We start from the raw sequence: 12242 nt of genomic DNA on the forward strand, positions 1-12242 counted from the left end.
GATTTATTATTTGAGAACCACCTCTCTTGGTCTGAGCATTGCCCGAGCTTGAAGGGAAGGAATGTTTTAAAATTTGGTAGTAATTACCTTTACCTTTCTCATTTTCCAGGATAATTCATTTCACTTGTGCTTGACAGCAAGAAAATGGTAAGATAGCCTCTTTTAGTCCTGGCCCCCAGGACTGCTGTAAACTAGTTCTGTAGGCTTTTTCTGTGATAGGTGCAGAGATGAGCACGTACTGTGTGAGTGCTGAGTGCTGTGCTCACTGGGGCCCGAGGTAAGTGCGAGTCTGCTGCACTTAGAGCACTGTGCATTCTGCAGGAGTCCGTGAGCCTTCATTCAGGGGAAATTCGTTGGTTTTATGCCTTTTGTTCTCACACATGAATAAAACTGTACCATTCACTTATTATTTTATTCCCCATTTATGCCAATTGTCAGATCTGCACATGGGGTGAAATAACCTCTAGCAGTCTCTAACTTTGCCAAATCACCAAAACAAACTTAGGGTAGCCTGGCTTCTGCCCCTTCTGCTTCACTGGGCAGAACGGGAGCTGAGACCTGACCAGCTGCACCTCTGCCAACCCACTTGCAGGGACAGAATTGCACCAGTGATAGGAAAATTGAAGACAGTGGCATTTTATGGTAGAGCTGAAAACTTCCTATGGTTCACAGCACCCCCATCTCATCCCTGTTTGGGATGAGATACAGAAGGAAAGCGTGTGGATTTTCACAGCACGAGAAAACTTTGTGTAAATGGAGAGCTACCTGTACAACCTCAGCCCATAACAAATATCTGACTTGTACATTTAACAGACACACATATAGAAAGAGAGCAAGAAAAAAATGTTAATTTACTGCTCAAAGAGTTGGGTTTTTTGTAAGGTAAATCATTTGACCTTATTCTCTTTTCAAAATTACACTGTGTGATAAATCAAATTTGCTGGAGAAGAAAGGTTAATAGCATTAATCCTTGAAGCATTCATATTTGTGAAATATTGGTGAACATTATTTTCAGGACAGAGTTTGCAGCCACCAGAGGGTGATGTGATCCAAAAGATTTGGTCAATATTTAGTGTTATTCTCAGTAATAAGTGTATTTATGTTGCTGTAGGCACATAACATTAGCTGCAATTTGATTGGATTTTCACCTTTTTTTCTGAATTTTCTTTTGCTTGTGCTTCACATTTTTCAAGGGACAAAATTTCATGTGTCTGCGCATGTGAAAAAGAAAGTGATGGATATTCTTGTATTATTGCAGGACGAAGCTTGTGAATACTTGTCTAGGAATATGTTCAGGACACAGGTGAAAGGCTGGAATTCCCAAGAGACTGAGCTGGGGGTGATGCTTGCCCTGCAGTTCAAGCTTTATCACATAGCTCATTAGAACTCTCACTTTAAATGCTGTTAGTGGATTGTCAAAACCCGAGAACAAGTGATAATGTTGGCACTTGAATTTTCCAGGGTGTCTTAGTGATAAACAGGAATGGGTGCAGAAAAAAATACTTCTGAAATTACTCCTTTTGGTGGTCTTTCCCTGACTTGTGTGTCTTGTCTTTTTGTCCGTGTTCACAAGAGATCTACAGTACCTTGGAAACTCCTCTTCATCCACACTGCTATTTCTTGCTGGCAGTAGAAATGGGGTGGTTTTGTTTTTCTTCTTTCCTTTATCGCAGACTTGGAAATAACTTATTTTACAGATGATTTTTTTTATTACCTGCCCTACAGATCTTGGAATCAGCTATAAATGATGTGTGCATTGATTTGTCCCATTGTCTGTTCCAGCTCAGGAGACCTGGATGTGCGCTTGGGGTTTAGCCTGTGCAGGGAGGAGCAGAACTTCCTGCGGAAAAGGAAGAAATATGTTGCTGCTGCTCTGAAAAAGATTCTTAATTTGGAAGAGGATCTGAAAGAGCATGAGGCAAGCCAATACAATCCCTGGTAGCAACTGCTCTCGGGGGATCAAGGCCTGGCTTACAAATTCAAACAACAAATAAAATCCCACTGTAATTAGTCCTGCTGTTGTGGGCCAGGCATGGTCACCTAGAGCAAGGCATGAGCAAGAGAAGCAGTGGGCTGTTAATGTAGCAGAGTGAGGGAGGCAGGATAATGTCTTTATGGAGCCAAAAACTTCTCAGCAGCTCCTCAAACAGCCCATTCCTGTTTATTCTGGGTATTGCTCATGGATCTCAGGAGAAAAGTTTATAGGGCAGACATGGAACAGCTGGGCAATGCTGCTTGCAAAACAGAGGGCCTTAACACAGAGACGAGGTGGTGGCCATGGCATGTGCGTAAAGGGCGTTGAGGAAGAAAGAAAAATTTTCACAGACATCTGAATGAAAATTCTTGGAGTGGTTTCTGCAGCAAAATAGCTGTATTGTTGGGAAAAATGAGGGATAGAATAAAGCTATCAATCTGGCAAAGAAGAATGGATCTTACAGTATCACTGAGTTGTAGATGAAATAGCTCTTTGTAAGTTTAGCTGTATCACTCTAGACCCTGTTCCTGCCCTGTAATTGGGTCATAAGCTTTGCAACTGCTGATGCCTAACTGGGTTGCTGACAAGCAGAAAAGTACATACATACCAACAGCAAGAACACTCTTCAGCTGACAGTTAAAAAAAAATTCTGTGGAAAATATGATTCAAAAATATTAATTTGGATTTCAGAACAGAGCATAATACAGGAAACAAGTTTTCAACAAAGCTGAAAAGAACATTTTCAGCCATTTTTACAAGCTGTCTGAGAGGTTCCTCACACACAGAAAACTCTTTTCTGAAAGGCCTAATTACTGTGGCTCTCCTATTCATTTGTTTAACTTCAGAAATATGAGAAAATATCCCCTCTACATTATTAGCTGACTTATATTTGAACTGAAAAAAAAATCATTAGTATTTTAACTTATAAAAAAATAGGTTAGAAAATGTAAACCCCAGAATATAATTTCTGGAGTTTATTCTGACTTTAGCTAATATTATGAGATTTTCCTCATTATTTTATAAAATTTCCTATATTTAAAAAGAGTTTAGGGTACGAAGAACATCTGTTTTCTCAATTTTCTGAGGTTTTGTTTTTTTCATAGAGGAGGAGAATTATTTCCCTCAGGCTCTATTCATTGACTTTGGAACACAGATTCCTTTATCAAATTAGAAGCTAATACTTGAAAGGTATAAATAGACATTTTCCATGGGGTGTGTAAGCATCCACACTCTGGTTGCTAACGGAAGCAGAGGGTGTACTAGATCAGGAAAAGATAAGGAGAAGAATAGTCTGTCTCTTCCATTACACTTGGCTCATGGAGAGGGAAACCCTATCAATGACTGTGCTTCAGGACATAAAGTAATTGATGGCCGGGGGCCAGGAAGACTTTGGCTATTGTGTGGTCTGGCTGATTACAGGGTGCTGCACATTCCTGTGTGACACTGGTCATTGTTAGAGGCAGAATCATGGATCCCTAACCTGCACCAGTGTGGTAAATCCTGTGTTTTTTTCTGTGACAGCTGCTAATAATACACTTTGAGAAAAATTCCAGGGTGGTGAGGTTGATTTCCAGTTGTATGTTAAGTAAACACCTTCTCACCCCATCAGAGAGGGTAAGACATAAGCCTTCCTTCTTGCAGCAGTCAGGTGGTGGCAAACAAACCTTCTGCAGCAATCACATCCTCTCCATCCCAAGCAGCATCCCTGCTTGTATCAATTACAAGCAGGGATGAGCTGTTATCTGATTTCTGCAGTAAGGGCTGTTTGTGTCTAATTCATGCACAGCTTTTGCTCCTTCTGCCTTGCTGTGTTGACCAGGTGCCAGTGGTGGCCATCACCACCACCGGGGGCGGAACGCGATCCCTCACCGCGATGTACGGCAGCCTGCTGGGCCTCCAGAAACTCAACCTCTTGGACTGCATTTCCTACATCGGGGGCTTATCGGGTACCACATGGTGAGAGGGATGCAAACAAGCTTTGTGTGTTCTCTGCTCAAAATGTTGGCTCTGTACAATACTGTTAGCTTATATGGCACTTAGCAAGGCAAAAGCATTTCTGGTCTGCCCACTCTCTGTCCACCTGGAGCAAGGAAGAAAAACATACTGAGTAAGAGATCAATCATCACACTCATCAACTGCTTTTGTCAGCTCGCTGACTCAGTTTATGCCTAATATCTTCATCTAAATGCTCTATTCCCTTTTCATATTATATCAGTTGTACCTTAGACTAAATACAATAAATTTGTCTTTAGACTGGAAATTGAAGAAAGATGGGAAGAAGAATTTATGCCTGCCATTTGCTGGTTATTCTCACTTCCATTTTGGATTTACAGTGCATCTCCCTCTGGTAAAAGATGTATTTGGGGCTAGAGGAATTAATATTGTCACAAAAGGCCAACAAATGATATTAAGTTACTGACCTTGGAGAGACTGCAGATACAGTGGCTTGTTGTGAAGTGCTCTCTTCTCCCAGTGGGCATAGAGCAGATGATGCCATAGTTAAACTAACCGAAGTATTTAATCAAGTAGGTTCTAGGTACCCCACTCCTCTACACCTGTTTGGAAGTGGAGAGGTTTTTTTTTCACTGAGTTATGGGTCACTTTATCTAAGTCCAAACTTCAATGGTAGGTTTTTCTTTTGACTTCTCTGTATATATGTGGAGATCTGAATCTACCTGTCTGTGTTATGATTTCAAGGGGACAAGTAAGAGTGGTCATACAAGGACATGCCCAAAACTGCCAAGTTTTCTTGGTGGCAGAAGTCATTAGCAGATATATGGGAACAAATGCAGGACCAGAGCAGAGGAGTAGTGACTGCTCCCTAGAATACTCCCTACCTTCCAAGAAATAGATTAGATGAATACTTGTGGAACCTTTGAATTTAAAAGCCTTGGGTCTTGGTTTCTTTTCTCCCTTGAATTTCAAGGTAATTCTTGAGCCCATTTTAAAACATCCAAACCAGGAAAACTTGGAGGTTTTGTTTGCTCCTGAAATGAGTGTTTTTTAAGTGTGAACCCCATAAGAATTAAGAAACAGGCAAATAGGTTGCACATCTGTTTTTTGAAAGCAAACCACAGCATTATGCCTCTTTCATTATTTTCTACTAACATTTCTTCAGGACCATGGCAAACTTATATGAAGATGCTAATTGGTCACAAAAATATCTGGAGGATGCAATCAAGGAAGCTCGCAAGCAAGTAACCAAATCCAAGATCTGCTGTTTTTCTTTGGATTGTCTGAAGTACTATTACAATGACCTGATGGAGAGGACTAAAGAAGGACATAACACTTCTTTCATAGACCTTTGGGGTCTTGTCATTGAATCCATGCTACACGATAAGGTATTGCTCCTTTCTTTCACATCATTGCAGAGCTTCTATAGCTACAGTGGAGAAGAAAATAAATCCTGCATGCCATTCACTAATACTGATGCAAATAATTAGTTTAGCAGTTGATTAAATATGATATATTCAGATCCATTATTAAAACACTGCTCTAGATTTAAAGAGAGCTTGACCTTGAACTGAAGGAGCCATGTCATACCAGTTAAAGGTGTTCTTTCCCCTTAAAGAGAGAAGTACCCTGAGAAAAAATATTTTGAATTGTAAATAAATCATTTTGGACATAAAATATTCTGACTATAAGAGGCACTTAAAAATTTGAATTAATTTGCTTCTCCAGCATAAATTATGATATGCATTTATAAAGTGACCTAGGTATAGAGTGCATATGGTTCACATAGTGAGAAAGACCATTTTCTAAATATCGCACCAAGTTTTAAGAAGTTTTGTTAATTTAAAAATAGTGTATCTTAAACAGTTACCTTCTGGTTGAAATTTATACAATAAAGTTTTAAATTGTCATGTGCAATAGCATATATTCTTGAATATGTATATATTTGCAGGATATCATAAAATTCTTTTCTAAGACCTAGCCAAGGAAAGAACTTTACCTTTCACTTAGCTGCATGATTTTTCCTGGAACTGGTTTGTTGTTGGTTTTGTTTTTTTTTTTTTCCTGACTGAATCTACAATCAATTTCTCTGCATATCTCAAAATCTGAGAACCCATATAGGGTGTAGCTGCTTCTTATGGGATACTTGCCAAGTTTGGAACATCCCATGACAGATATTTTGGAACAATCCAGTTACCTGGGAATGGAAAGGAGAACTTAGATAAGGCTGGATAGGGCTGATAGTTCACATTATATTATTTGAAATGCAAGTTGTTTTACACCTCATTCCATTTACCCTTTTAACTCAAAACCAGAAAGATGAGCACAGACTCTCGGACCAGCGTCAGGCAGTGGATAATGGCCAGAACCCACTGCCCATCTATGTGGCCATCAACCTCAAGTCCAACTATAGTGCCCAGGCATTCAGAGGTAATGGTTATCATCTACATTTCTTAACAAATTTATAATTTAAATGGTCTAAACTAAGATGATGTGGATATAAACAGCTTTATTAATGCAACAGTATTTTCATTCTAATCGCAAATAAAACCCCCCCAAAAGTCAATAAATTTTCAGATTATAGTGGCCAAAACAAAACAAAAACAAAAACAAAAAAAAAAAAGAAAAGAAAAAAATTTCTTATATGGTTCCATTTGGTCTTATTTTGGACAATTACAGAAAAAGTTTTGAATTTTTGGGACCAATGTCAGGTAAATCACTATTTCCTCTATTAGTTTTCACAGTATTTAACATGAGCAGCTAAGTACATGACACCAAGTGAATGCCAAGCTCTCTGTCACTAGAGCTCTAAAGGCAACAAGTTATGCATGAGCAACGCATATTTTGGGGTAAGATTAAGTCTATTAAGGGAATGCCTGTGGTTTCATTCAGACCAGGGCTTCTTTTCCTGGAGGTTGCTCTATCACAGCCTGGAACTGCCCTGTCACAGTGAGATGCCACCTCATGGCAGCAGTACTGCTGGCAATTCCGATACAGCCATGGCTGGTGAATGGCATGCTGTGAACTAACCAGCATCTTTCTCGTTGGGTTTGCTTCCTGGAACTCTTCTGTTTAGTATCATCTAACGTGTCTAACATGTTGCTTTTTCATCGTCTGGCTGTTGTTGCCATAGAGTGGCTGGAGTTCACTCCTTATGAAGTTGGTCTGCTGAAGTACGGAGCATCTATTCGTGCAGAGCACTTTGGAAGTCAATTCTTTATGGGAAGGATGGTGAAGAAGCTCTCAGAGACCCGGATCTGCTATATGCAAGGTGAATGTTGCCTTGGGGAAAGGTGGTCTGCTGGAGAGACCACTGGTAAGGGTGAACGCATGGTCTGTGGTGGACATCACTGGGAATACACCGGCAGACAGGTTGAGCAGGTGTGAGTTTACACTAGCAAGGATGTACTCATGAAGTATGCCCACAAAAGCATCTGAACAGACAGAAAGGAAGTATCCAATGGGAAGAACTGAAGGTATGTATCAATTAAGATTCTTCCGAGGCCACTCCATCAATCAGCTTCTATTCCTCTTTCCTGTTATAGGCATGTGGAGTAGTATATTTTCCATAGATGTGATGTATGTTTGGAATTTGGCTGCTGATTCAGAAGATTTCTGGTGCAGATGGACCAGAGACAGAGTAAAAGATATAGGTGAGATTTTAAATTTTTTTGCACCACTGGTATATATTGTTTATATTTTGTGAAGATGTCTAATGCATAAAGAAATGCTGTCAGAGAGTAAAAGATGAGGAACGAAAAGCAGAGATGACAACTAAGAATTTTTTCTGCCTGATTTGAAACTAAATTGCTCTTCTTTGGAAAAGTTGTGTAAAAGCTGTACCTTTTCCTGAAGGTCATACAGACACAAAACCAGTCTCTTTCAGATATATAGAAATCATGTTGTATCAAAAACACATCTTGAGATTGTTAAATTAGGATATGGTCCTCCTTGGCCAGTAATAACATGGGTAGAGAGAATGGCTCTTGCAGAGGGCTGATTTCTCCACTGAACTACCCATGGGGAAAGCTTGCTCTTGCTGTTAATTGCACAGGGAACCTGTAGTGACTGGTCTCCTAATTTACTTGATGCTGAGGCTGGGTGACACATGCATTTTGAAGATGTCCTGTTGACAGGTCTCCTGTATATTTTGGGACTGCTCTCTCTCCTCCACAACACGCTACAGTGGAGGTGGGCATCATTTGAGGAAGCTTAGAGTGGAAGGTGATCCGTGCTGCCTGGCAGCCTGCTGCCTGCAGGTAGCTGGTCATTTAATTCACTGTCTAATGCTGAATTTTATTTGGTGGCATAGACCTTAAGGGCTTACAACTATGTTTGATTAACTTTGGAGTGGGGGAAGATGATACCTGTTGCTATTAGTCACTCCATTTTTCAAAATACTAGTCATTTCAGGAAATTATCCTAAACTTAAAATGTCTTCTTTCCATCTTGCAGCAGAAGAACCCTTCCTGTCTGTGAATCCCTATGAAGTAGACACGTGTCTTTTCACTCCCTCGAGTGTCTTCTCCTCCACTCTGCGAGATGTCTTAACAGGACGCCCAACCATTGCACAGTATCCCAATTTTATCAGAGGCTTCCAGCTGCATAACAAGTACTTGGAGAGTGAAGGATTTTCTACCTGGAAAGGCACAGTAAACCAGCATGCTTTTCAGTAATATTCTAAGAAGGTTTAGGTTTCAGAATTCACTTAGGATTTCCAACAAATAGCTGAGACTGACTTCTGAAATGCCACTTCTCCCTTTAAAAATTGCAAACATGAAAGCCAGATTTGAACAGCATTTCAGTTTTGGTGGGGGGTGTTGAAGAGTGAAATTATACCTGCCTGTCTGGGGATTATGTTCCTGTGGATAAAGTGAGCTCAGCCTAAGACAGCACGAGAGATCACCCCTCTAGGGCTGAAGCAGCATGAGGTGCTCAGGAAGGGGGAAGGAAAAAGCAGTAGCATGTCACTTACTCCTGTAAATAAGTACAGCTAGAGTGAGGACAAAATTCTTGATTATTTATTCTTTACCTTCCTTCAGAGGAGAAATCCATTCTTGTGTTTTATTTGTAGTAATGAGAAATAATTATGTTTCAGACACAGTGATAGACTCCTTCCCAAATAAACTGATGGAAACAGCAGACAGTGACCTCTCCCTGGTTGATACTGGCTTTTTCATTAATACCAGCTACCCACCACTTGTGAGATCAAACAGGGAGGTTGATGTCCTCCTGCATTTGAATTACAGCGGAGGGTCCCAAACACTGGTAAGGAAAGCCATGGTATCTGAAATCGTTTTCCTTCATGTCCTTTTGGTCTCTGCCAATTGTCAGTATTGGAGTGTGAATTACATTATTATTATTATTATTATTATCTAATTTATAATTTAGATCATTAGGCAATTGATTTCTCAGTAACTAAGAAGGATATTAGAAGATGATGATGGATATAGGCATTTCAAAATCATCAAGATCTTCACTGCAATGTATCCAACAGTTTTTAAAAACTGATGGATTATATTCTGGATTATATTATAAACTGATGGAGTAGTCTGAAACTCGTCTACTGATTTTGGTTATCCTTGTACTGAACAAACTACAAAGGCAATGGAAAGTCCTGAAAATATTTTAACAGACTAAATGAGAAAACCTGTCTTGGCCTTTATATCTCATACCAGTCCTATGGAAATGTAGCAGCTAATGCCAGATTGATTCATAATCTGAAATAATATAATAGTGTTGCATGTATAATGATAATAACACAAAAACAAACATAGGTTTATAGTAAATATAACTGTTAAAGTTTTTTTTATGAGGTCACAAGGTATGTTGATAAGTGTATTTATTAATAGGGAGTCTTTATCAAGGAACACCAATTATGCAGAGAACAGAAAGACTGGGAAAGTGGTAAATAATGAAGAATTCAAGACAATGATGAAGACGAATCTGGACTGATGTGTTTCTTCAACATTCTTGTAGTTTCTTTTCCTTCCCCTTCTGAACCTCTTTCAATCAGACCTGTGGGTTTTGAATTAGTTTTCAAGTTCAGAGAAAGTGACTGCTTTCTTGTTTTGCCTAAAGCAGTGTGGAAAATAAGATAAGCTGCAATGTCTGGTATGGTTATGATTGTTTCCATCTGAAATTTAATATCTTGCCAGAGGGAGAGTCAAACCTTGGGATATTCATTTTAGCTGCTGCAGTTTAAAATATCCAGGTCTCTGTATTAGTTTTCATTGTTTGCAATAATTTTATATATATATTTTTTTCCTTTCATCCAGCCTCTGGATCAGATTGCGAAGTACTTCTCAGAGCAAGAAATTCCATTTCCCAAAATTGAGATAAGTGAGGAAGACCGGGAAAACTTGAAGGAGTGCTATGTGTTTGAAGAGGCTGACAGTCCACAAGCTCCAACAGTGCTTTTCTTTCCCCTAGTAAATGACACTTACAAGAAATATAAAGCTCCTGGTGAGTCATCTGTGATAGCAATTTTAATAAAAAGTTGTTTTCCTAGTGAATTCTTTCAATTTCATATCTAATGTGTCTGTCACTGTCATCTCTGACCTTTCCAATGCCAGCATGGGTCTCATTACTGAAAAAAAATAACTGCTCTGTCTCAGGACATCTGAACTATATGAACTCCAGAATCTTTCTTAAAGCACAGGCACTTATTTCACAAGAACTACTAGAGGTAGTATGAAAGCAAAAATTCTGATACTTCTACACCTTGAGGGGTAGGTTCTGAAAATAAGATGTTTTTCTCTACAGACATGGACTTGTCATGCACTGCTGTTTGCAAACAAAGACAAGGGAAAACCTTCTGCTGGTTTTGGTGTGAAACCCATTCATTCAAGTTTTTTTCACATATTTAAAAGTAATCTCTGAGACTGAGGTTTGAGTGGGCAGAGATCTTTGATTTTAATTGAATTATGTCCTCTGTCTGAGTGCAATTATTTCTCCTGATCTTTCAGTGAGGTGGCTATTATTTTGTCTAGTATAAGAGTATCCGTTTTCCTTTTTGCTTGTGCTTTTCTAGCTGGGTAAAAAAGTCTATGTTGTCCCAGCAGTGGTCTAGCATTGCTGCTGCTAATGTTCTTCTAACTTCAAGCTGTTTGAGTGATGTAAATGTCAAATGATGTAAAATCATATTTGGACAAAGGCTTGATCCAGAGGCTGAAGAATACAGTGCTACTAGCACAGTACTTTTACTTGCCTCTGGCAAATTACATCTTTCCTTCCAAGTCTCCCTTTTTTACCTGTAATTATGTAAATACTGATAGGAGCCACATACTGCAATAAAACCTTATTGGTGCATCTCCCTCTGGTTTGTCCCCTTAGGTGTGGAAAGGAATCCTGAAGAGATGGCCGAAGGCAAAGTTGATGTCTCCAGCATCCTCTCCCCATTTACAACAAGAGAGGTGTGTTTCAGTGAAGAGAATTTTGACAAACTGGTGAAACTGACAGATTACAACATCCTGAACAATGAGAAGTTGATTATTCAGGCCTTGCGTTTGGCGGTGGCACGGAGGAAGCAGAGGAATTTTTAGCCACCACACACTACCTTCAGTCTTTCATGTGGTATTTCTCGGGTTGTCTGTGTTTTGGTGAGGTCAAGATGTTTGATTCTTATCAGTGATACTTGCAGTGGAAATCACATCATCCTAAGGACATTCTGGACTCCACCCTATTTACATGGCTCTTCAGAAAAACAGATTGGAATTTACCAGTGGTTTAATCCAAAACAAACTTCAAAGCAGTAAATTTGTTTTTAGTTTTTTTACCAAGTTACATTACTAATTGTTACATATATTCAATATAAATTATTATAATGTTGTGGAAGATAATAATGAATTATGTGGCCTATTAAAATTTGTATCAAAAGAGTATTTATATGGTGTGTTTTCTGTGTGGCAGGGCAACAATCCCTTGAATTGTAATTTTTTTGTAAGTAACTAATTAATTGGGCTGGTCTTGCTTATTTAGTTATTGAAGGTTTTCATCTCTGATTTGATTGTCTTTCCACTATGAGATTTTTATTTAACTGTCTTCACAAGTCTTTGAATATAAGATTCTGAAGTTAGTATCAGTGTTGTTAAAATTTATACACTTTTCACCATCAATAAAGAATTACCCCTGAATTAGATAATTTTTGTTTCAGGAGATCAAACATGTCCTCTTTGAACTGCTGTTCTCAGACCCATTTAGATTTAGCCTAAGCAGTAGACGTGTTGCCCAACTTTCCTTCATTTTTCTCTTGGAGTTTCTGCTGATTGTCCTGTCTCACTCATCTTTACTGGCCTTCACTGTTCCTGAAGGA

At 39.1% G+C, this 12242-nt stretch overlaps 1 protein-coding gene across 1 annotated transcript in view; it reads left to right on the forward strand.

The window, feature by feature from the left end:
* Window positions 1–11595, forward strand: part of LOC135448092 (cytosolic phospholipase A2 epsilon-like) — a 32379-nt gene extending 20784 nt beyond the window's left edge. Inside the window, exons 11-21 of the mRNA XM_064713586.1 lie at window positions 110–147; window positions 1783–1918; window positions 3795–3931; window positions 5094–5316; window positions 6244–6358; window positions 7062–7199; window positions 7474–7581; window positions 8384–8575; window positions 9027–9196; window positions 10207–10393; window positions 11264–11595. Of these exons, the coding sequence (XP_064569656.1) occupies window positions 110–147; window positions 1783–1918; window positions 3795–3931; window positions 5094–5316; window positions 6244–6358; window positions 7062–7199; window positions 7474–7581; window positions 8384–8575; window positions 9027–9196; window positions 10207–10393; window positions 11264–11472 (1653 nt within the window). The 3' untranslated portion in view covers window positions 11473–11595. The remainder of the gene's footprint in view (window positions 1–109; window positions 148–1782; window positions 1919–3794; window positions 3932–5093; window positions 5317–6243; window positions 6359–7061; window positions 7200–7473; window positions 7582–8383; window positions 8576–9026; window positions 9197–10206; window positions 10394–11263) is intronic.
* The last annotated feature ends 647 nt before the right edge of the window (window positions 11596–12242 follow it).

This window comes from Zonotrichia leucophrys, chromosome 5 (assembly GCF_028769735.1).
Source record: "Zonotrichia leucophrys gambelii isolate GWCS_2022_RI chromosome 5, RI_Zleu_2.0, whole genome shotgun sequence".
NCBI classification, from domain to species: Eukaryota; Metazoa; Chordata; class Aves; order Passeriformes; family Passerellidae; genus Zonotrichia; species Zonotrichia leucophrys.